This window comes from Sciurus carolinensis, chromosome 16, assembly GCF_902686445.1.
Source record: "Sciurus carolinensis chromosome 16, mSciCar1.2, whole genome shotgun sequence".
Lineage (NCBI taxonomy): Eukaryota > Metazoa > Chordata > Mammalia > Rodentia > Sciuridae > Sciurus > Sciurus carolinensis.
This window is the reverse complement of record NC_062228.1, coordinates 5,537,826-5,563,910: the sequence shown is the minus strand read 5'-3', so window position 1 is coordinate 5,563,910 and position 26,085 is coordinate 5,537,826. Positions and strand designations below refer to the sequence as shown.

General features: G+C 46.4%; 1 protein-coding gene across 1 annotated transcript in view; it reads left to right on the top strand.

Annotated features, from left to right (window-relative positions):
* The window catches only part of Hsd17b2 (hydroxysteroid 17-beta dehydrogenase 2), a 79,825-nt gene that overhangs the window by 35,250 nt on the left and 18,490 nt on the right, over positions 1 to 26,085 (top strand). Inside the window, exons 2-3 of the mRNA XM_047528968.1 lie at positions 6,111 to 6,323; positions 10,826 to 11,011. Coding sequence (XP_047384924.1) covers positions 6,111 to 6,323; positions 10,826 to 11,011 — 399 coding nt within the window. The remainder of the gene's footprint in view (positions 1 to 6,110; positions 6,324 to 10,825; positions 11,012 to 26,085) is intronic.

Below are 26,085 nucleotides of genomic sequence, written 5' to 3'. Positions count from 1 at the left end.
CTGGACATGAAGAAGCTAGCTCTTTTCCAGGTCTCACCACCCAGAGGAAGGAACCTCCTAGGAGTCCTATCAACGAGGGAGGTGGCGTGTCGAGTGTTTGTTTTCCTGGGTTAGAAGCTGAGCCCTTGGGGCCTCTGGGAAGTCTAAAGTACACTCGTTCTGTTTGATTTGCCTGCCGTCTGCTCACACCTCGCCCTGTTTTATGGTGCACAGGCAGAGTCAACATGAGTCTGGTAATCCGATGGATTGCCCAAGTCTTAAACCCAGGGGAGGGGAAGGCCTTTCCCCATTAGTTTCCCACGGCCTTCCAACCAGATAAACAACCCTTGATCCAGGTGACCTTTGTAAGTGGGACAATGTGTGTCACAGCCTCAGCTCAGGGCCCCAGGCAGGGCAGGTCATATGCTCCCATCTGAGGGGGTGACTCCTGGGGCTCTCAGGCTCAGCTCATGAGTCTCTTTTGGGATAGGCCTGGAATCCGCCCGTATCCCGCTTAATCAAGAGAAATCACTGCTCTGGATTTTGCAGGTGAATTCGCCTGATTTTGAGTCTTAGTTCAAATCTTTATGAAATAACCTTGTGTGGGCGAATGGAACACGTATTCAGACCAGATCCTCTTACTGGAACACAGTAGGTGTTCAGTTTCTGTCTGTCCCCCAGTAGAAGTGGAGTCCACTATAAGCAGGGGCCTGGAGCCTCTGAGGCAGCAGGCCCTGAGAGCGGCTCTGCGTGAGGTTGCTGTGGGTTGAAGATGTCACTGTCACAAGAGGGGCTCAAGGGAACTCTTAGATAGTCACGTCCTTGGCTGATTCATTGCTGTGGTTCTGATAGCTGTGACCAATTTTCTGCAGGGAGAACCAAACTGAAAGCCCTTTTTGTTCTAGAAACTAGAAGTAGCCAACGAAAGGGTAGCAAGGGTTAAACAAAAAAGTTACTCTTTAGTGAATAAACACTGAGTTTGCCACTGCTGTGTGCTGGGCCTTATTCTAATGATTTTAATATATTGAACCATTTAATCCTAACAGCCTTCTGAGCAGGACCTCAGCAGGTCCTCGCAGCACCCGTTTTACAGACAAGGAAACAAATGCACAGAGGCTAAGTGACTTGTTGAGGGCACACCACTGGGAAGTGGCGGAACTACGTGAACCCAAGTGTGCCGCCTCTAGACTGTGGGCTTTTCACCTTTTAACAGGAAAAATTTTATCTAGTCATAAAAAATTATGGTTCTGAAGACCACGTGAATCTGTGTCAAGCTGCCTCATATAATATCAATTTAAAAATTAGCGGGCATGTTTTATGTGTGCTATGATCCTGTTAAAGAACTACCTGTAGGAGGAAAAGACCAGAAACAAAAAGAGGAACTTACGAGAGCCATGCTAGCTTGGCGAGGTGATGGACAGTGCCTCCTCCGAGGGTCTCGGTGGTGACCACAAGGTTTCTTTACTTGTACAATGTTTCAGAGACTGGACGCCTTTCCAGAGCTTCAATTCCTCTCCCCTCTTCCTTCTCCCTGGAAGTAGCTCCCAAGAGCAGCTGCTTCTGTTGACAGGCACTTGCGTCCCTGACGGTAGGTGCGTGCATCCAACGGGCAGTCGGGTCTGAGGAAGTCCCCAGCTGGCCTTGGTCACTGCCTGCCCACCTGAACACCTGACCAAAGAGCTCACCAGCCCACACAGAGCCCCCAAGTGACCGGAGCACAAATACACTTAGAAACTGTACAATCCTTAACTCTGAAATAGTCAAGATGATTCACAGTGTTTCCATTCTGCACATCAATCAAGACTTTATTAATACCTGAGAAATCAAAGGCTATTTCAGATTTGCTTCAATAGTGCACAGCCAAGACTCTAGGCTCATTGCTTGCTCTAAGTTGATGGGTCTCCAGCCTGCTAGAGACAGAGTGGTCTCCAAGGGCACAGTTGAAACCAACCTCAGTGGTTTTCTGCCCTGTTAAGAGAGGCATCGAAACCAACCTCAGTGGTTTTCTGCCCTGTTAGAGAGGCATCGACTCCACAAATGTTAGTTAATTTGTTGAGTGCTTTATGCAACAGGTACCCTCAGCCTGGGACAAAGGACACTCCCTGTTCTAAGGCCCTCACCTTCCAGAGCCCTTGAAAATGCTCATTCATTCAACACGTTTTTATTGACCATCTCCTGCGTGCCAAGCCCTGCATTCTGAAGGATTTTAATATTTCTTGCCCCACATGTTCGGATCCCCAGCCCTGTCTGGGTCTAGACTACCTCTGCTATGACCTGGCCAAGAGAACGAGCACTCTATTATTCTGGTCATAAGAACATTACTTGCCCCCAGGGCGGCTGGAGTGTTCAGAGCGAGGCTGTGCCAGGCTGGCTGGCACACAGGAAGCGCGCCATCCCTTCTAGGAATGATTACTTCAGTAGCAGCTGCTGCGCAGCTCTTGGGAAACCTATGCTTTCCACAAGGGCAGCTCTCTTCTTGGGGTTTCTGGAGTTCATCAAGCTTATCTCAATGGAGAGTGGCTCCCCCTGACCCCAGCACAGCTTCAGGGTTGCCCCCGTCAGCACAGCCTGATCTCCAACCCTGCACATCAGAAACGACTTGGTTAGAGCCAGCAGGCTGGCACTAGGCCTTGTGTGAAACCCTCTGCCTCCTGACTTCCTAAGTCGGCCTAGGTGGGGACGCTGCTAGAACACCCCTTTCCCTCCAAAAAGGGGAGGCTCCACAGGGTTCCATGTCCTCTCCCAAGGTGCAGAGGCAGCCAGGCCGTCTGATTCTTAACTGGGACACCTAGCCGACCATTAGGGAGGCGAACTCTCCATCTGCTAACATTGTCTATGTCTTCCTGAAAGCCAGGAAGGATGACAGTTTTATTTTTAAAAACAAACCTACAATCACTCTGTAGGTGCCATTAGGCACTTCACAGACATTAATGATGCAGATTCTGTTATTAAAACTGTTTTGTGAATAAAGAAGCTCAGGCAGGGACATAGGATGGCACCAGCAGGAATATGGGGTCTGCTTGCACTCAGGCCTCTGTCACGTGACCTCACAGCTGAGCACAAGCAGATGGTCTCTTGTAAACTCTGGCTCAGTTCATTCTCCAGATCAAAACAAACCATGGTAGTTACGAGAAACTTTAATGCCCGAGCATTACTGCAGGAGCCTGTGGGGTTGGGGGAGGCAGTGGGGCCGTGCTCTGACCCTGTGATCTGCAAAGCATCTCAAGGATTAGGCAAAAGGAGCTTGCTTTTATAGAGAGGAATAAACAAGGCCAGAAAGAACTGGGCACTGGAAGTCCAGATAACCAAAGCTGCAAGATCAGGAGGGGCCGTGAGAAAGGGGTGGGCCTTCTGGCTCAGGCTGAGGTGGGCCAGGACCTGGCGGGAGGAGAGAATCCTTAGGTTAACATATTTTGCTGCAGTTGATCAGTGGGAATGAGCAGCTCAGTTAATCTCTTACTACGTGGCAGAGGAGGAATTTGGCAGCTCTGGGTCTAGAACAAGGGCACTCTGAGTCTTATCTAAATCCTGCAGGGAGAGGAGGTTCTTCATGGCGAGTCCTGAGTCCTTCCCAGAACATGGGGGTGGAGGATTTCTTAACCCTCGCTCTTCTCGGGAGTCAAAGGACTCAAGTCGAGTTTATTGTGATTTTCACTCGGTTTGTATCTAGTACCTGCTCTGTGCCAGGCTCGCCCTAGGAACTCTCCTAAGATGCCAGACTCATGAAGCTGGTCAGAGGCACTGCCTTGGACACCACCTGCAAGGTCACTTTGTACTCAGAGAAAGTGGGTCAAGGTGAAAACAGCTGCTCCTTGCTCTTGTCCCTGCCCCCTGGATTCTTGGTTCCAGATTCCTTTGTGTTGTAGCCTGTATCACTCCTTTTGGTCCATCCCTAGTAGTCCATCATATGCAAAGACCACATTCTGTTAATGCATTCCCTGGGCGCTGGGCCTTTGCTTACTTTCCTCTTCTGGGCTCTTGTGAAGAGCGTAGCTACGGGCACCGTGAACATGGAGGCGTGGAGTCACCGAGGAACTGCCAGACTGCTTTCCAAGAGGCAGTAACAAGCATTAGAGCCTATAATCAGGAGAAAAGGTGGGGTTCAGGCAAGACACTGAAACTAATTTGAGAAAGAAGGGGGTTTGTAATCAGGATGTGGGGTGTCTCTAGGCCTGCGTGTGATGGAGGTCACCTGAGGTCCACCCAAAGCCGGTGCTGTCATGAGCCAGGAAGTCTGCTCTCCTATTTCTGTGGATGCTGCAGGACTTGAGACTCTATTTGTGGCTCTGCCTCTTATCACTTTTCAGAGAAACACAGCAATGGCTCATGCGTGGGCACAACGGAAGACGGTCATCACCGCCCAGCCAGCTTGGGAGACTCCTGTCCTCCTGGGCTGCCTTAGTCTGCTTGTGCTGCTGTAAGAGGACACCACAGACTGGGCAATGTATAAAGAACAGGAATTTAGTCCTCATAGTCCTGGAGGCTGGGCCCCAGGGCATGGTACTGGCATCTGGGGTCTGGTGGGATCTTCTTGCTGTTTCCTCACGGGGCAGAAGGCAGGATGAGCTCCCTCTCAAGACCTTTGATCCAGGAACCTAATCCTACTCACGAGAGGAGATGCCCTCATGACCCACTAAGGTTACCTCTTACCACCATCACATTGACCTTGAGTTTTAGTGGGAGCACATTTGAGTCACAGTTCTGCAGTGCTGAGTGGGGACAGTTGGTTGGCCCTGGCTCGGTCGACCCTCATCCAGGGGTGGAGTTACACAGGACCCTTGTGAGACCGAGGATCCCTGTGGGGTAGGAGAGGCTCTGGCACACACACACAGGCACTGAACTCACTCAAGTGTGTGGGGCACAAAGGCCAGACGAGTGGGACGTGCAGAATTTATGCTCCTCTCCAGAATGTGGGCAGCAGATGACAGAAGCCAGGGCTGGGTGCAGGTGACAGCTGGTACTCCTTTGTGGTTCGCAGCCCAAGAGGGCAGAGGAGCAGAGGTCAGCAGGTGTAGTGACTGAGGTTTCCCTGCTGCACAGAGCTGAGCCCCGGCCATCTCAGTGACCAGAACAGTTCTCTTGGTGCAGAGGGAACATGCTGGTGTCCCGAGATCACAGACTACTTTGAGGGGAACCAGGAGCCTCCATATGTCCAGTGGTGCCAAGGATGCAGCTGAGGCATACGGTGCAAAGCAGCTCGGAGTGGGAGGGGCCATCCCGGGAACACATGGCTTCCCTGGCGGAGCGTGGCCTGGCTACAATCCTGGCTTTCACTACAATCTGACTCCAAGTTATTTTCAGGTTAATTCATATCCCGTAGGCCACAGGTGTGGGGAGGCAATTCTGGGGGAATGCCTGACTATAGTCCCCGAGTACCCAAAAGAGCGACCCCTCAAGGCTTACAGGAAGGGTCACATGACATAGCTGATGTAAATTTTTTTCTCACTGTTCATGTTTGTTATGCTGTTGCTCAGGGATCTCATGTCAATGCTGTCTTCAACTTTAAAATTTTATAGACCTATATCTTGTACCTGTGGGTGGGAGATATTTTTTCTGGGGCCTGTAATATCTCCCAAACCGGACCTGGCAAACTCTCATCTCAGCCTCCGGGAGACCTGACGCGTCTTTGACGTCTTATATTATGCTTACGGCCTTCTGCCCGGGCTGCTCTGTCTCTCAGGCATTCTGGCTGCTCTCGCACATCCGCCTCTACCCTTTCAGGGAAAACTGATCTCCATTCTTTTCAGCGTGACTGTTGAAAAATCTGAATCACACAAGAAAAATAAGTACTTTCTTGTAGCAAAAATGGAAAACATTACATCATGTTGTTGTTTGGTTTTCTCTGTACTTTCTTTTTGGCCACCAGCCAATCCTGCACCACAACTACACCAGACTACTCATTGTACCTACGTCTGTCTTCTCCACCCGGTTCTACATGATCTCCCTTTTGTTATATGGGGAAGTCATCTGCCCTGATTTTTCCACCTGTTGCCCTACTGAGCAAACTTCCCGGGACCTCCTCTCTCCAGAAAGCATGTCATCCATGAACAGCACGTGAGGCTTTCCTTGATGTGTCATTTCTCTTGTCACTTTGGTTGGTGCTCATTCTGTTTTGCTTTGGCCCTTTGCAGGGAGTGACTCTGGGTTCGGTCATGGTTTGGCCAAGCATCTGGACAAACTGGGCTTCACAGTATTTGCTGGGGTTTTGGATGAAAACGGTTCGGGAGCAGAGGAATTGCGAAGATCCTGCTCCAAGCGCCTTTCTGTGCTCCAGATGGATGTCACCAACCAGCAGCAGATAAAAGATGCTTACAGCAAAGTCGTAGAAAAGGTGCAGGACAAAGGTACTGTCTAACTACCTGCTCCCTCTACCTCCCGTGCCCACCTCACCGACACCCGGCTCTCTTTCTGGCCTCTGACCATCACATCCTCGGTTCCACCCTGGCCACTGAGCGGCCTGAGAACATCTGCACTGAGCCCGATCATGTGCCACACCAGGACATCATGAATGCCGCAGGCACAGGCCCTGTGCTCGGGGCACTTGCAGAACTCGCTGCCCCTCCCTCTGAGGTCCTCTCGGTCCCTCTCTGCTGCCCACCTCCTCGTCACTGCCTTCCGCCCGGCAATAGTAAATGCCTCAGGTTGCCCAGCTTAGCCGAGGACACGGCGCCTCATTGCCCCCCTTCACCCTCTGCTCTTCCTTTTTCTTCCCTTCATGGCTCGCTCTCTGGAACCTGTCGCCTCGCTTCTTACTCCATGGCCCAATGCTTGTTGACTCTTGCCCTGCCTCTCCAACGGCCCTGGCACAGCGCACCCGTGTCAACCCAAAGTCCAGCCTCTGAACTCCTCTCTGGTGTGTAGAGGGGGAGATCTCGCTTTCCTCCTTGACTTTGGGGTCCCAGGCCCACTTTTCCCTTGCAGCTCTCCAGCCCTTTCTGCTTCTCCAGGATGAGTGTCTTCCTCTTCTCCCCAGCAAGCGCAAGTGCTTCTGAGACTCCACCCCCAGGCCTCCCCCTCACGTTGGAACCCCCCAGGGAGCGTTTGAAAATACCCAGTCTTGGGTCCAGGATGAGATACTTAACCTGCAGGACCCACTGCAAAATGGAAATGCAGGGCCCTGGTTTCAGAAATGATTAAGAATCTGAGATGGCGACAGCAGAGAATGAACCAGGTGCGGGCTCCTTCCCAGCTCTTGCTCCATGTGACATCGTAGCTCCCACAGTCTTGGGGTCTGTCCTGCCCAGCTTTTCCCACCCTAAAATCCAGTTAAATCACCAGTGTCCTGAGGGTAGTGCCTCCAATGTCGGTGGTTTTTAAGGCTCCTGGACAAGGCAGGTGCCAGGTGAGGGTGGAGGAACACGGGTTAATGCCACTGGCTCCCAGAGCTGTGTGGCTGCCTTTGCTCTTCTCCACAGTCAGATCCACGCACACGGAAAACTGTCCACCAGACCTTCCATTTATCTCAAAGCTTCAACTTCAACTTGTCAAAAACTGACCTGGTTGTCTTTTTCCCTTGATGCCAGTTGGCAAATCATTGTGCCTTCCTGTGTGTCGAGGCTCAGATCCTGGCACCAGCACCTAATCAACCATTGAAGTCATTAGCTAGGGGTCACTGTGACCTCCAGCTTACCCTTGGTCTTGCAACTTAAAAATTTTTTTTATTAAAAAAATTGTTTTTTTGGGTTTGGATGGACCATTTATTTTATTTATTTATATGCGGTACTGAGGATGGAACCCAGTGTCTCAGACATGCTAGGCAAGCGCTGTACCACTGAGCCACAACCCCACCCATTCGATCTTGTGTCCTATTGACCCCTTATCAATTCCACCTCCTAGAAGCTGCAGCTTATTGCTGGCCCCCATCATCTCTGCCTGAGTACCCCAGGGACCTCCCTGCAGCCTACCTTTCCTTCCCCGCCACTTTCCAAATAGAAAGCAATCTTCACAACGAATATGCTCCTAAAAACCCCTTCACATAAAGAGCCTCCACATGCTCAGTTCCTCCCACAAGCCAGGAGGGGTCTGGGATTTGCCTTCTCGGTGGTTCACTGGTTGGCCAAATGGAATTGAAACACCTTCATTAAAAGGACTTTCAGGATAAGGGCCCCCGCCAAATCCTTAATCTGCAATACCTGCTTGTCCGTGTAATAAATTCTGAAGAGTTTCCAGAACAGAATGTGTGTGCCCCACCTCTGCATGCCCAGCCTCTGCACCTCACCTCCACTCTCTTTCTCTGAGACCGTTCGCGGCCTCCGTTCAACAGTGGCTTTGTGGCAGGCTCTGCTCCCACAGGAGGCCAGCGCACACGACACCTCTTGCATGACCTTCCTGGTAATTCAGCTCACTGTGTTCACTTCTTCTAGACGCTCATTCACTGTGTCTTGCCTGCCCCTGTTGTACTGCACTATTGTAAATATCTGCCCATCTCCCGCGCCCCACCCAGATGTTCCCTGGGAACAAGAAACACATGTGTCGGGATTCTTTCAGTTACAAGCGACACAACCTAATTCAAAATTACTAAAGCAAAAAGAAAGATGGATGGCGTTGTAAGATGTGTATGTTGCTTATATAATTGAAAAGACTTGTTGATTTCAGGCCTGGCTGGTTCTAGGACTTGAGCAATGTCCTTAGGATCCATATCTATTTCTTAGTTCTGCTCTCGCCTGCATTGACTTCATTTGGAGGTTTTCCATGGAGATCTCTGGCACTTCCTGTTTACAACCTCTTTTCAGTGAGCCTTCCTAGAACAAAGAGATAGTGGCGGCTGCCTTATTTTGTACTCGAGGGATTAACTATTATATAGAGAACACTTAGAAGGGTCCCTGGCACAAGGCACGGGCTTAGTAAAAGGCTTGTATTTCCACTCACTCCACAGTCCTAGCAGTAAAGCTCTAGTAAACATCCAATTCATGAAATGAAAAGAGAAAAAAATGAGTTGTTGGTCATTAGGGATTGATTTTCAGCAGGCATAGGCCCAGGCAATCATTTTGCAGAGAGGCAGTTTTCCTGGCCTGGGGTCTTGCTATCTCATAAGGTTGGGCTCGTCCTTCTCATGAGTCTGACTCTATGGCATCTTATTTAAGGATACGTTCAATTCAGAACCCTTTTGTGAGACCCAGAAGGACAGTGCTGGAAAGCCCAGTGTGGAAAGCCCAGTGTCCAGGCACAAAGGGATGTGGGGACTAGTTTCCATGGTTGAGTCCCTGCTGTTTTTGACCAGCACCCCTCCTCTGGGACAGGATGGCCAGGATACCTTCCATCTCTTCTGGGGTCTCTCTAACTTCCATATCCCAAGTCAAAGAGACAGGGCTTTACTGTGACCAAGTTTATTTGTCAAAGAGCCACCAGGGACCTAGAGACAGACCAGCTTGTGCCATGTTCCTATAAAACATGTCATTAATTCAGCATTAACAGACTGCTAATTGTCAACTAATATTAATTATGGTTAAACTGTTACTAAGTTCCACAGGTATAATGGGTTTATTGGCCAGCTGAGAATTCTATGGCAGGTTAACAGGTACCAAAACCCAGGTAGACAGAAGAAGAAAGTTCTGGTGTTGTGGCACACAGTAGTTCACAACAACCTGCTGTATATTTCATTCCTAACCTCTGGCCATGGTTAATCTGTTCTCTACCTCTTTGATTTCATTACTTAAAGAAGGCTATCTAGGTCTGACACCTGCTTTTGTAAGGCCTATGAGCTAAGAATGGCTTCTACCTTTTTTAAGCAAATAAATCAGAAGAAGACACATGGAAAGTATATGGTATTTGATGTCAATGTCCATAAATAAGCTCACCAGAGCGGAGCTGCTCCTGCTCACTCCATCCGTGGCTGCGCTTGTTCCTGCTGTGACGGTGGAGGTGAGGCGGCAGGCCCGCAGAGATGAAATGCTTACTTTCTGACCTCTGCCCGTGTCTATTCGAGGACATTATCAAGCTCAGTGTGGACTGGCCAGAGGGGTGCCTCGGGCTGTTCAGGCTGAGACCAGCACTTGCTACAACGGTGACGTCCTCTCTCCTTGTCACCTCATAGCTGTGGCGCTTTCCCTACGTGCCAGGCACCACCTCCTTAGTGCTCACCGTCACCAACGTGTGTAAATTCCGGTCAGGTTGGTGGGCAAGAGATGCAATTTTATTTTCTACAACTCGGTTTCTGCTTAGAGCCAACTTTCCGCCACGCGGCAAGAGCAATACGGGGCCCTTTTGAGCTGCATCACATTCCCCTGGGTAGCTCTGAAATGACTGGTCCAGGCTTTACTCTGGTCCCTGCTGAGAGGCCTAGTTTGGCTGGCACCACCTCCGTGTTGCCATCAGACAGGCACCGTTAGGGCTGGTGCTGTCCTTCCTAGCCTGAGCCCCGTTTGGCTCCTAGCCACGGGTCCTCGCCCCTGTTAGGCCTCAGGATCATGGAGGGCAAGTTGGGTCACAGAGGTTGAGCTCAGCAACAATTTCTGACCGAAAGTTTCTGATCCAGCAGGTCAGATTGGGTTCAAACTGTTCAGGGGGAAATGGAGGAAGTTCTTGAACTTCAAAGCCAGGCAAAGCTTATCCTTTGCTTGTTGTGCCCCTTCCCATATTCAAGAAATAGTCAGCTTCCTGGGTACAGGCAAGGACTTCAAGGCAAAAGGAAAGACCTCCAAAAGGCCATTTTTTGATATTTTGCAAACATTCTGCACACAATGCCCCATGGTAGGTGGTTTTAGGTACTTGTGGAGACTGTTGGAGAACTTATGATCAGCCTGGATCCTGAATCTCAAAGGGATTGTGGGTCTCCAGGGGCTGAAGTGTTATAACCCCACACCCTCTAGTCCTGCCCATCTTCACAGCCGCCCCTTTCTGCCCCCAGGACTATGGGCCGTGATCAACAATGCTGGGATCCTTTGCTTCCCTATGGACGGGGAGCTCATTCCCATGGCCGACTACAAAGCATGCATGGCCGTGAACTTCTTTGGAGCCGTGGAAGTCACCAAGACGTTTTTGCCCCTTCTCAGGAAATCCAAGGGGAGGCTGGTGAATATCAGCAGCTTGGGAGGTGAGTCAGCCTTGCACCCACAGCCATGGATGCCTGTCGCAAGCAGGGCAGGCATGGACAGGGCTGGGTCGGGATTAGTCAGCTTGAATATCCTCAGTCGATCTTACAACAATGAGCTCTTTCCTTTCAAATCCTTTCATGCACAAACTCTTATCCACTTTTTAACTCATCTATTCATTACTGGGGATTTTAGATTTCTTAAGAATCATCAACACACAGGCTTCCCAGACCGGGACAGGAAATCCACATCACAGGTGATGCTGGTGTGGCAGTAAGCCTGTTTCCAACCCTCTGTGCACCCAGCACCCTGCTGCCCCCTGCAAGCTGCTAGTGAATCCTTCCCTCTGATGGCCTTGTCAGTGTCCCATTTCTGCCCACCATTGCTGAACAGATGATCATCCGGTGTCATGCAGCCCAGCACAGCTGGGTCAGGATGCAGCATTTGATGACTTTCTCAGTCATTCAGGGGCTTTGTCTTCTCCCTTTCCATAAACAACACCCATGCCTGGGATGTTAAACTTTTCCTTCTGGAACAGACATTTTCAAATGGACCCCTCAGATTCTTCCTCTGCTTTAGCGAGCACCCACAGGCTGTCTCTCCAGTCACCAGGTGGGTGACAGGGAAGTCAAAGGGCGGGCTCTGCTCTCCAGGACCCTGCCTGCCGGGGTTATTCCTTTGTATGGTTTGGGGGGAGTGGTCACATATTTTGCAATATAAACAAAGGTTCTAGAAGAATTTCTTTTTAGTAGGGCTTTTGTGTTTCCTAGATAACCGTTGCTGTTCATCACATTCTGCTTCCTGGTTTCCAACTCAGTCACTTCCTTGCATCTCACTGCAGTGTGTGTCTTTGGTTAATGTCATTAGTTGGCCAGAGGCACTAGAAAGGAGAGGGGGAGGGAAGGAAAGATGGGGAGCGTGGAGAGAGAGAAAGATTCCAGGCAGGTAGGAGCAACCAGTGTTGTATTTTTACTTATGTGACAACTCCTAAGTTTTTCCAATTTCTTGTTACTTGGCTGAAACAAATGAATTCTGATGGGGACACCCCCCCAACATTTTACCCTTGACTTTCTGCAGAACTTAGCCTTCATGTGTTTGACCTCTGCGGAAGCCTCACCCCTCACAGCTCTCTGGTACAGACTGGCACTTCTGGCAAAGTCTCACGTACACCTTGCCTCACTCGTTGAACAAATATTTACTGAGATGATTGATCATGGCCTTCTCAGCACATTGACAAGGATGTTTTTCTCTTTTCTCTTTGTTCTCCACTGTGAGCAGCTCACTCATTCGAATTTCACGTTAGTTATCTCCAACACACAGAATAGGTGTTGTGGGCCCAGAGTCTGGTCGTAGCAGCTCAATTAATAAAGAAAGAAATGCAGACGTGAGAGTGGGAGGGAAATGGAAGATGGTGAGTGGAGGGCTTTGGTGAGGAGGTCGCCCTTCAGGGGTCTCCAGCTTGGCTCCAACGCTCTTTTCAGGCCAGAACGTCTTTCTCTGACTTCTTATATTCCTTTCCAGTGGTGACCTTGAGTGTTAGAGTAAATCACACATCTCACGTCTATTCTCACTCACTGGTTGTGCAAATTCTTGCCGCCCAACCTTACCATTCCGTTTTCTTGGGCTCTGCACCAAGTCGGCATGGCTGAAGCAGGTCTTGCTCTCAGTCTCTGGAGCCTGCTGTCCAGGCTCCCCTCTGCCTTTTTGGTTTTTCATGGTTCAGAGCTGGGAGTCTTTCTGGTTTTGTTCCTCCCTGTGTGTCCCTAAAGTGTACCAAGTCTTCCTTCATCACTTCCTTCCTTTGAATCCCTGCCCCAGAGAAACTCTAGAAATGAGCATGTTTGCAGGACTCAGACATTGCCCAAGATATCGGGAGATCAGCAGAGATGGGGAGGATTGTGTACCCAGCAGGGAAGGGCGTTCGTGAGAAACCAGAAATAAAGCTCTTAAAAGTGATGCTCACAGTTCCCCCAGTGTTAGTCTGCGAGGGCTTCCAGGAGAAAACGCAGGTATGGGAGCAACAGACATTTCCTTTCTCCGAGTACTGAAAACTGAAGGCCAAGATAAGGGTTTCTCCTGAGGGCTCTCTTGCTGGCTTGCGGATGGCCACCTGCTTGGTGCATCCTCACGCAGGCATCCTGTCTGTGTGTTTGCATCCCAGGTGTCTCTTCCTCTCCTTGAAAGGATGCCAGCCCTACTTAACCGGGATCCTGTTTAACCTTAGTCACCTCTAGAAAGGTCCTATCTCCAAATACAGTCACACTCGGAGACACTAAGGGTCAGGGCTCAACATGCGGATGTGTCTAGGAGGAGGCGGGGCCCCAATGCAGTCCCTAACACCCTCATGGATGAGGAACCCAACAAGAGACTCCCAGCACTTCTGGGGAGGTTTCACACCATGTTGAATTAACACCCAGCTGTTTATTGCACTTCCCAAAGGCAAAGCCAAAATGAAATAAGATTTTATTTTAAAGACTCCCTGTGAAGATGCAGTCAGTGAACATTAAACCCCCAGAGCACAAAGCACATTTTGTTGCAAATGCCCTGTGGTCTTCAGATGTTGGCCACCTCACCTTTGGTCACCTCCCCTTTCCTGTCCTTCCTTGCTCCCAGATTTGAGGGTCCCTTTCCTTTTCCTCCTTCCAGCTCTTTCTCCAACCCCTCCCATGCCTGGCATGAATAATCCACCTACTCTCAGCTGCTCAATAAGCAAACACCCCCACGGGCTCTGCCTTCCTAAGAAGGCCAGAGGGTGCAGAGTAGGAGAAAGGATGGCTGCTGCAAGTGGTTGTTTGCCGGTCAGAGTTTATCTGCCTGCCGTGTTCACCTCCTGTCCGGATCTCACCAGCACATGGGGGGCAAACGGAGGTCGTCCGGGTGAACTTCCCACGCCTCCCTCTCCTTTCGTTGCCCCTACCCCTCTTCACCTTTCATTCCTCCTCCCTGCCAGCCCTTCCCTCTCTGGGCCTCTCCCTCTGCACAGGGCCTCAGTCCAGGGAGGATTCCTTAGCGGGTTCTCAGTCGCTTCCTTCCTGTCGGGTTTGGCCCTGGAAGGCAGGGTGCTCCACTCCACCTTCTAGTTGGGTGGCGCTTGCAGAACCCATAGTCCTGTGGCCTTTTTAAGCTCTCATTTTTCTCCCCATGCCATGGAGGAAACAAGAATGCTGACCACACAGAGGTGTTCTGAGGCTTAAATAAAATAATCTACATTAGTTCTTAGCTGGTTCCTCACATGAGGGGTGGACAACCCCAACAGGCCCCTACTTCTGGATTGGACCATGCCTGCCTCGGGAGACTTTGTCCCTGTGGTAACATAGTCATTGTCTCTCCCACGCCAGGAGTGTAGCTCTTTAACCCTAATCCTGGCTAGGCCGTCGGATAACCTTCTGTTCCTGAGGCCTAAGAGCTTTTTCTGGCTGGGTTCTTCTTGGGAAACAGGAGTAAACACTCCTACGCAGCTGAACACTGTGCTTCAAGAAGGCAAACTCTTCGCAAGAGGCTTGGCTGCAGGGATTTCGAACTGGTCCTGATTTGCATCTTGCTCTGCTGACTCAGCTGGCTGACCTGGGCAGGTCCTCTCTTGTTCTGCCTCTACTTACCATCTTTCGAGTGGGGGTGATACAGCACCTGGGAGCAAATTTCAAGGGTGAGGGGCATCTAGGGCATCCGGGGCAGTGTTTCTCAGCCTGTGCGCGCTTAACATTTTGGGGAGAAGGAGAATTCTCTCTGTGGGGCGTTGGCCTGTAATGGGGGTGGTGTTTGGCTGTGCCCATGCCCTTCACCCACTAGATCCTAGCACCACTTCCCCTCCCCCATTGTGACAATTCTTCAACTGTTGCCGCATGACCACTGGGGGGTGAAACCCACCCCAGTTGTGAAACAATGGTCTCAGCTGTTGGTTTAAATGCATCGCAGGCTCTAGGGGCTGTGCACAGTGACTGACATGAAGTACACATCTCAGTCCATCGCAGTGGCTGTGACACAGAACCTAAGGCTAAGGTTTATGAGAAGAGTTTATAAGAAGAGTTTATGTGGCTCAGAATTTTGGTGGCTGAAAGGTCCAAACAGCATGGTGCCAGTGTTTGGCAAGGGGCACCCTTGGCTGCCTCACAACACAGCAGAGCAGAAAGGGAAATGGCCACGTGCATAACAGGCATACAAGCAAGATTGATCCTAGAGGGCAAACTTGTTCTATAGCAACCCACACTTGGAGGGACTAAGCCAGTCCCGAGACCCAACCGACTCCTGTGGGGTACCACCAACCCATTCGTGAGGACGGAGCCCCATTACCTAACTACCTTCCACTAGGCCAAGCTCATCAGGTTCTACCGCCTTAACACCCACATGTCGGGGACCAAGCTTCTAGCACATGGACCTCTGGGGGACAAACCACATCCAATAATAGTTCTCCAGTACAAGGGACCTCTCTGTCAGTTACAGTGATCATTGCCCACCACGAGCTGATTAAAATCACCTTACACCAAACTAAGCAGTCTCAGAGATCCTTACAAGTGCACACGTTCAAGTAGCATTCAAGGTTTCACTCGACTCAGCCTAGAATTGACCATGGGGTCTTTCCTAGACTTCTTGCAAGCTTGCTGCCTCAAGGGAATTGTTAGGCAAATCAGTCAGCCAGACCCCCAGCTGCTTCCTCAATGAGGACGCCAAGACTGAGGTTTACCTCCCCCCGATGGTCCAGGGCCGTTGGGATGGTGGGCAATGGGCAGAGGGAGGCTGAGTAGACGTCTCTATGCTGTCTTTGCTGGGCGTTAAGTGTTTCCATGTCTACAATCATGTACTTCTAACACTGCGGATGCGGAGACTGATTTATTAGATGGGAACTTTAGCCCAGATTCCTAAGCTGGCAGGTGATGGAGTCAGGCTTCGAAACTGGGTCTCTCCGTTTTGCCCCAACTTCTATGTTCTCACTTTTCCAGGCCGTCAGAGAAGACCATAGCAGACAAGCAGGGGCATGAGAATAAAACCCTACTCTGCTCTGTGTACGTGATGTCTAGGAAGGTCTGGCAGCTCAGGGCTAGCTCCTCCATCAGTGCTTCTCAAACTTACCATTGTTTGAGAGACTCAACCTGTGGAAATGTAGAATCCGACTGAATTGTCCCAGGTGGAGCCCAAGACTCTGCACTTCTATGCTGGTGTCTGAGTGATATTAATGCTACTCATCCGGGGACCACTCCTTCAAGTTTCAGCTGCGTGAAAATCACCAGGAGGGCTTCTAAAAACACAATTTCTGGAATTCAAAGCCACATTAGAAAGCTAATGTGCCCATTAAGATAACTATACTAAACAAAACAGAAAGCAATACAGGTTAGCAAATGTGCAGAAACTGGAAGCTCAGGCGCTGCTGGTGGGAAGAGAAAATGTGCAGCTGCTGTGGAAACCTTGGACAATTCTTCAATAAGGTACACAGGATGACCATGTGGCCCAGCAGTTCAACTCCTAGGCATATACCCAAGAGAGTAGAAAACAGATGCACAAGAAGGGTTACTGAACACTGGGAGGTTTCATTACTATATGACTGTTATACTGTAGATTTTTATTTTTCTCCTTATTGAAAACATTTAAGTTTTTATTTCTTTACTTTTCTTGCTCTCTTTTCCTTTTGTTTACCTGTTGCCTCAGAGTCTCTTTCTCCCTTTTTTGCATGCTAATATCCAATTTCTTTGATTGTACTCTCACCCTTTCTATTATCTAGAACTTCTGTATAATCTTTTCTTATCCCATTAACAGCCACATTCTACATCCCTCTGCATCCTCTTTGTCCTCCATTTGAAACTGCAGACGTTATTGCAAATCTGTTTGTTTTACTGAAGATAATATTTGAACTCATTCTGTTTGTTATGACAATTTGTTATTGTCCTCATTGGGGCTATTTGGTCTAGGATTGCATAGTGTCTGAATTGGGCACTGCTAATATTGATATCCCCTTAAAGAAAGGGTTTTGGAAACCTATAGGGCCACTATAAGTCTATAGGGGGAAATCTGCAATACCCCAGATCTGCACTACTAGAGGGGAAGATACATGAACAACATGAAAAAACAAGGGAAGAAAATGATCCAAACAAATCTAGATTCTATATTAATAGAATCCAATGACAGTATGTTAGAAGAAATGTCAGAAAAGGACTTCAGATTATACATGATTAAGATGATTCACAAAGCAAAGGATGAGATAAGAGAGCAAATGCAAGCAATGAATGATAATACCAATAAGCTGAAAGAGCACCTGCAGGAAGCAAAAGATCATTTCAACAAAGAGATAGAGATTCTCAAAAAAAAAAAAAAACAACAACAACAACAACAACAACAAAAAAACCAAACAGAAATCCTTGAAATGAAGGAAACAATAAACCAAATAAAAAACTCAATGGAAAGCATCACCAAAAGACTAGACCACTTGGAAGACAGAACCTCAGACAATGAAGACAAAATATTTAATCTTGAAACTAAAGTTGCCCAAACAGAGAAGATGGTAAGAAATCATGAACAGAATCTCCAAGAACTATGGGATATCATGAAAAGACAAAATTTAAGAATTACTGGGATGGAGGAAGGCACAGAGATACAAACCAAAGGAATGAACAACCTATTCAATGAAATAATATCAGAAAATTTCCCAAACCTGAAGAATGAAATGGAAAATCAAATACAAGAGGCTTACAGAACACCAAATGCACAAAATCACAACAGGTCCACACTAAGGCACATTATAATGAAAATGCCTAACATTCAAAAATAAAGATAGGATTTTGAAGGCCGCAAGAGAAAAGCATATGTTATGCCACAAAGCAGCCCTTAGGAAATGCAAAAAAATAGAGATACTGCCTTGTGTTCTATCAGATCATAATGCACTGAGAATAGAAATCAATGACAAAATAAAAAACAGAAATTACTCCAACACCTGGAGACTAAATAATATGCTATTGAATGAAACATGGATAACAAAAAACATCAGGGAGGAGATAAAAAAAAATTCTTAGAGGTCAATGAGAACAACAATACAACATATCAAAATCTCTGGGACACTATGAAAGCGGTACTAAGAGGAAAATTCATTGCATGGAGCACATTACAGAAAAGAATGAAAAGTCAATAACTAAATGACCTTACATTACAGCTCAAAGCCCTAGAAAAAGAAGAACAGAATAACAGCAAAAGTAGTAGAAGACAGGAAATAATTAAAATCAGAGCTGAAATCAATGAAATTGAAACAAAAGAAACAATTCAAAAAATTGACAAAACAAAAAGTTGATTCTTTGAGAAAGTAAACAAAATAGACAAACCCTTAGCCACACTAAAAAAGAGAAGGAGAGAGAAAACTCAAATTACTAAAATTCATGATGAAAAAGGAAATATCGCGACAGACACCACTGAGATACAGAACATAATGAGAAGCTACTTTGAAAATCTGTATTCCAACAAAATAGAAACTACCGAAGACATTGACAAATTTCTAGAGACATATGCTCCTCCCAAACTGAACCAGGAGGACATACACAATTTAAACAGATCAATATCAAGCAATGAAATAGCAGAAGCCATTAAAAACCTACCATCCAAGAAAAGCCCAGAACCAGACGGATTCTCAGCCGAGTTCTACAAGACCTCCAAAGAAGAACTCATTCCAATACTTCTCAAAGTATTCCAGGAAGTAGAAAAGGACGGTACCCTACCAAACTCAATCTATGAAGCTAATATCACCCTCATACCCAAACCAGGAAAAGACACATCAAGGAAAGAAAATTTTAGACCAATATCCTTGATGAATATAGATGCAAAGATCCTTAACAAAATATTGGCAAACCGTATCCAAAAACATATTCAGAAAATCGTGCACCACGATCAAGTGGGGTTCATCCCTGGAATGCAAGGATGGTTTAATATCTGTAAATCAATAAACATAATCCATCATGTCAATAGACTTAAGGATAAGAATCATATGGTTATTTCAATTGATGCAGAAAAAGCGTTTGACAAAATCCAACACCCCTTCATGCTCAAAACACTAGAAAAAATAGGGATAGTAGGAACATACCTGAACATTGTAAAGGCGATTTATGCTAAGCCCATGGCCAACATCATTCTTAGTGGAGAAAAACTGAAACCATTCCCTTTAAAAATGGGAACAAGACAGGGATGTCCTCTTTCACCACTTCTATTCAACATTGTCCTCGAAACTCTAGCCAGAGCAATTAGGCAGACTAAAGAAATTAAAGGGATACAAATAGGAAAAGAGGAGCTTAAGCTGTCACTATTTGCTGATGACATGATTCTGTATTTAGAGGATCCAAAAAACTCCTCCAGAAAACTTCTAGACCTTATTAATGAATTCAGCAAAATAGCAGGCTATAAAATCAACACACATAAATCTAAAGCATTTTTATACGCAAGCGACGAAACAGCTGAAAGGGAAATGAGGAAAACAACTCCATTTGCAACAGCCTCAAGAAAAATAAAATACTTGAGAATCAATCTAACCAAAGAGGTTAAAGATCTCCACAATGAAAACTACAAAACATTGAAGAAAGAAATCGAGGAAGACCTTAGAAGATGGAAAGATCTCCCATGTTCTTGGATAGGCAGAATTAATATTGTCAAAATGGCCATACTACCAAAAGTGCTATACAGATTCAATGCAATTCCAATTAAAATCCCAATGATGTACCTTACAGAAATAGAGCAAGCAATCATGAAATTCATCTGGAAGAATAAGAAACCCAGAAAAGCTAAAGCAATCCTTAGCAGGAAGAATGAAACGGGGTATCGCAATACCAGAACTTCAACTATACTATAAAGCAATAGTAACAAAAACGGCATGGTATTGGCACCAAAATAGACAGGAAGATCAATGGTACAGAATAGAGGACACGGACACAAACCCAAATAAATACAATTTTCTAATACTGGACAAAAGGGCCAAAAATATGCAATGGAGAAAAGATAGCCTCTTCAACAAATGGTGCTGGGAAAACTGGAAATCCATATGCAATAGAATGAAAATAAACCCCTATCTCTCACCCTGCACAAAAATCAACTCACAATGGATCAAGGACCTTGAAATCAGACCAGAGACCCTGCATCTTATAGAAGAAAAAGCAGGTACAAATCTTCAACTTGTTGGCTTAGGATCAGACTTGCTTAACAGGACTCCCATAGCACAAGAAATAAAAGTAAGAATCAATAACTGGGATAGATTCAAACTAAATAGCTTTCTCTCAGCAAAGGAAACTATCAGCAATGTGAAGAGAGGCTACAGAGTGGGAGAATATCTTTGCCACTCATACTTCAGATAGAGCACTAATCTCCAGAATCTATAAAGAACTCAAAAAACTCTACACCAAGAACACAAATAATCCAATCAACAAATGAGCTAAGGATATGAACAGATGCTTCACAGAAGAAGATCTACAAGCAATCAACAAACATATGAAAAAATGTTCACCATCTTTTGTAATAGGAGAAATGCAAATCAAAACTACACTAAGATTCCATCTCACCCCAATTAGAATTGCAATTACCAAGAATACAAGCAACAATAGGTGTTGGAGAGGATGTGGGGAAAAAGGTACACTCATACATTGCTGGTGGGGAGGCAAATTAGTGCAGCCACTCTGGAAAGCAGTGTGGAGATTCCTTAGAAAACTTGGAATGGACCCACCATTTGACCCAGCTATCCTACTCCTCAGCCTATACCCAAAGGACTTAAAATCAGCATACTACAGAGATACAGCCACATCAATGTTCATAGCTGCTCAATTCACAATAGCCAGACTGTAGAACCAACCTAGATGTCCTTCAATTGATGAATGGATAAAGAAACTGTGATATATATATATATATATATATATATATATATATATATATATATATATACACATATATATATACACACACACACAATGGAATATTACTCAGTTATAAAGAATAATAAAATTATGGCATTTCCAGGCAAATGGATGAAATTGGAGAATATCATGCTAAGTGAGATAAGCCAATCTCCAAAAACCAAAGGACGAATGATCTCGCTGATAAGCGGATGATGACACATAATGGGGGGTGGGAGGGGAGCAAGAATGGAGGGAGGGGGGCAAGAATGGAGGAAGGAGGGACTGTATAGAGGGAAAAGAGGGGTGGGAGGGTTGGCGGGGGGAAGGAAAAAAATAACAGAATGAATCAAACATCATTACCCTATGTAAATGTATGATTACACAAATGGTATGCTGTTACTCCATGTACAAACAGAAACATCATGTATCCCATTTGTTTACATTAAAAATAAAGTAAAATAAAAAATAGGAAAAAAAAAAGCATGGTGCTGAGTGAAAGAAGCCATGCACAAAAGATCACTTACTGTATGATTCCCTCTATATGAAATTTCCAGAATAGGCACACCCATGGAAACAGAAAGTAGAGTTGCCAGTGGAGTGAATGCTTAATAGGTAATAATAAGTATCTGGTTTCCTTTTGGGAAAGTCTTCTAGATAGATGGGGGTGATGGTTGCACAATTCTGAATGTACCAAATGCCACTGAATTGCATACCGAATTGTGTGTCTGAGAATTAATGTGGTGAATTTTATGTCGTGTTCATTTTACCACAATAAAAGTTCTGGGCTCCACCCTGAGAATTTCTGATTCACTGGTTTAGAGTGGAACCCGAGGGTTTGCATTTCCTATAGATTCCCAGGTGCTGCTGCTGGTTCTCACCCACACTTTGAGTGACAACGCTCCAGACTTTGTAATACTCAGCAATTTGTCAACGTCCCAGAGTCTGTCATATTATAAGGAAAGCACCAGATGCTATTTCAATTTTCTGCTAATCGAGCCTAATAGAAATTAGCAGACCTAACTCTCCTTGGATTATGGAACTGGTGTGTAAACTTCAGCTTGGAAAAGTGCAATACAGAGCAAACTTTATTGCTTGAGTTGACTACTTGAGTTTGGAGGAGGCAGAAGCTGCTTGAAAGCCCTTCTGCTGTTCTCCTGAGGTAATGTGGTGCTGGTCCTGGCTTCCAATGAGCACCAGGGGCTCAGCACCTTGGTCCCCTTTCTTTACAGCCTGTGCTGAAGGACTGCACGTTTTCTGCCCTCTGCTGTGTTAGTAGGTTATTTACTTGCAAAGCCTTTCCTCTTCCATAACTCCTATGTGGCCACAGGTGAGCTTTGGGTTGTAAAAAGGGAAATTCCAGGGAGGTGCTGATTATTGTGGGTCTGCGGAGTTTCTGAGGTCCCATGACATCTCAAATGATATCAAGACCTTTGGTTGGTAGAACTTCAGGGAACATGACTAAATTTGGCCCATACCACACCAAGGGATCAAAGACCAGCTTTGAGCCCATTCCTGGGGAAAGAGAGCATCTTGTCTTTTGTAAATTCCAAAATGGTACCTTCAGGTCCCTCTGGATAGAAGGAGATGATGGTCGCACAATTCTGAATGTACCAATTGCCACTGAATTGCATACTGAATTGTGTGTCTGAGAATCAGTACTAACAACATACCACAATGTAAAGGAAGGACAATGACCGCTAATGTGGTCAACAAAGTGAATTTTGGATTTATTCACTCTCCAGGCAGGGAACACAGCTCAGGGAACTCATTCTCTGAGTGCTTCCCAGAGGCAGAATAGGTGACCTTAGCGGTTGCTCAGGAAGTCAGGACAGCAGCTCTGCCAACCAGGTTTCGGAAGGGCCATAGGTGGTTGGTTAAAGCAGGTTCTTTTGTTCGCCGGTGTATTTGTCAGCCTGGGCTGCCGTAATGAGATACCTTAGACCCAGTGGCTTCAACATCAGAAAGCTGCTTTCTCACAGTTTTTAAGGTTGGAAACCCCAGATCAAGTTGCAGGTTTCCGGTGAGGATTCTCTTCCTAATTTGTGAATGTCTGCTTCCTCTTCCTGTCCTCTCATGGACTTTCTTTTGTTTGTGTGAGGAAGTAGGGAAGAGGGGTGGAGAGAGAGAGAGAGAGAGAGAGAGAGAGAGAGAGAGAGAGAGAGAGAGAGAGAGAGAGAGAGAGAGAGAGAGAATATTTCCTAAAAGCCTAAAAGGACACTAACCTTATCCGATCAGCGCCCCCATCCTGATCTCATTTAACCTTAATTACTCCCTTAGAGGGTCCATCTCTGAATACAGCTACACTAGGCACTAGGGTTTCAACATTTGAATTTTGGGGGACACAAACCTCCAGTTCATAATAAGGGGTGTTCTGTTCACCAGTAGCAGGTGTCTCCCAGTGCTTCAGTAATGCGAGATGAGCTAGTTTGCAACTCTCGGGAATGACATTGTGCCTTTAGTTAATCATATTGTACTGGATGCTGGAAATTCTGTTCAGGGGGTAGATCCCATATTTCCGCAGTTAAGTTAAAATGAAACATCATTAGAGAATCCCACGGGACAGAGGACACAGGGTGCATGAGATCAGGGAGGAAGATGAACCTGAGGTGCTGTGGCTCTTGGCTGGTGAGGCTGGGACACCTGTGTTCATTTCTTCTGATGCCATCAGGGATCTTGGCATCAATGACACGTCTGTGGGGCTGAACCCTAAAATAGGCCATTTTTGTGGGTAAGAGTTCTAATGGTGATTTCACAGGGTTCGACACAATACAGGAGGCAAAGGGATCTTGAATGTTTGGTTGAAAACCTGTTTTCTAGATGACACCATGGAATATAATGTACTCTCATCATACTTCATGTGTCAGACCAAGTCTGTCTTATGCTGATGAAACAGAATACCTGAGACTAGGAAATTCATTATGAATAGAAATTCATTGGCTTGTGGTTCCAGAGGTTGGAAAATCTAAGATTGAGGAGCTGGCATCTGGCAAGTGCCTTCTTTGGCAGGAGGTAAAGGGCAAAAGGAGAGGGAAGGAGAGGGAGAGAGTAGAAGGGGCTGCCCACCTTCTTCTGTGATGAGCCCCTCCTGAGACAATGGCGACAGGCTGTTTACGCCACTCTCCTGGCCTAGTCAGCTCTCATTAGGCCTGCATTAGTCAGGGTTCTCTACAGGAACAGAATCGACAGGAAGTATGATTATAAAAGGGAGTTTGTTAGATTGGCTTACACAATCAGAAGCTGGATAGGCCACAGTGGCCGTCTGCAGCTGGAGAGCTGGAAGAACCAGCAGCTGCATAGTCCAAGTCATGGAAGCCCCAGAATAAGAAAGATCAACAGTGCTACCCTAGTCCTAGACCATGGCTTCTGGAAACTACCTGGAGAATCACTGGCAGAGTCTGCTTTGGAAGAGTGAAGAAGCAAGAGTCCAATATCCTCAGACGATGGAGGCAGCGATCAAGAGCAGCGATCAAGAACTGGGTCAACAAGAGCCGAGCTGCATCTGCATCTGCTTCCTTGTTCTTTCAGCTTTTATTCTATCTTATTGGGCAGTGCTGCCCATGCTTAGGGAGGGTCTCCACCCCAGTTTGCTGTACCACATGCCAATCATTCCTAGACACACCCTCATGGACACACCCAGAGGCCTCTTAATCATTGGCAACTTGTAATCCAATCAAGCCAACAATTCAGATTAACCATTACAAGGCCCCAACCCCGCAACACTGTTGAACCGAGGACTCGATTTCCAGCACACGCTTTTGGGGGACGTATTCAAAGCATAGCACTCTCCTCATCTGCGAGGTGGAACATCACCATGAAAGCTCACCAAAACTCTAATGTCGTACTTCAAGTTTTGGTTTCAAAAGAATCACTTGGACTGGGTTTTGAGGTTTTAAATGCAGATGGTGATTCAGGTTGAGGCCAGTCTTAACATCCTCTCAGGAAGTGCTCCCAGAGATGCTGGAGCAAGCCCACTTGTGCTACCGAGGAACCCTGAGCACACAGCCTTTGGGCCGTCAAGGTTCAATTGTGTGGAACTTGAGTAGTGCTAACAACGGGAAGCCCTGACAGAGGGCTCACTTTGTGCCAGGCACTATTCTGACACATTAATTCACTGAAATTTCACAACAACCCTCTGATGCATGTATCATTGTTATTATTAATTTACAGATTAAAAGTCAGAGTCATATAAACATAAAGCCACTTTTCTGAGAACAGGTGGCTAATGGCAGAGCTTGGATTTGAACCCAGGCAACGTTGGTTCCAGAATCCAGATCTTGATCACTGCCCTCTGCAGACCTGCCTGCTGGCTGGTCAAACTGTCACATGTAAACTCACCGAGCAATGAACACTCAGATAAATCCCATAGACTGTGGTTGCCACACAATTCAATAATATTTTAAAGTCTTTCATTTCTCTTTCCAGTAGAAGGAAGTAATTAGATTTTTGATGCAAAGATTTTGTAAAATAAAAGTCACCTAAATAAAAATCAGCTGGTTTTCTGTGGCAGGAAGGGAATGAGTTTAATGAAAGTCCGTTTGATGCCAGATGTTCTATTTAAATTACATCAGTTAAGCCTAGGGACTCTTCATTTTAAGTGACAGGATCAAATTAGCTTAAGCCAAAAATGGCAGAACTTACTAGCTTACCATTTGACTGAGACCAGGCTTTGGGATGAAGTTGTCACAATTTCCCCTACCTCTGACCCCTTCCTCCCTTATTTTCTCTGCTTACCTTCTGTGATGTAGCAAAAGCAGCCCTTAAGAACTCCAGTCTTCCTCCAAAGATGGGGTGACAATGTGCTGAAGTAGCCGGAAAAAAATAATCCAACCATCTTTTCTCCATCATACATATCAGTTCTCCAAAAACAACTGTGGCTTACATTGGGTCATGTGCCTGCTCCAACCTGAGGCAATCTGTTTGCTGCTTTTGATAGAATGTCCATTTAAACAATATTAATTCAGCCTATCCATGAACATGGGAAGTCTTTTCATCTTCTTATATCTTCTTCAACTTTTCTCTTCAGTGTCATATGGTTTTCATTGTGGAGATCTTTCACCTCCATGGTTAAATTTATTTCTAGGTATTTTATTGGCTATTATATGGTTCTGTTTCTCATTTGCCCTTCAATTGATATTTGTACATTTTTGAGCTCTGGGATTTTTGATTATTCTGTGTGTTTTATTTCTTATGTATTTTATGTAGTGTTGGCTTAGTAGTCTTGAATTCTTTTT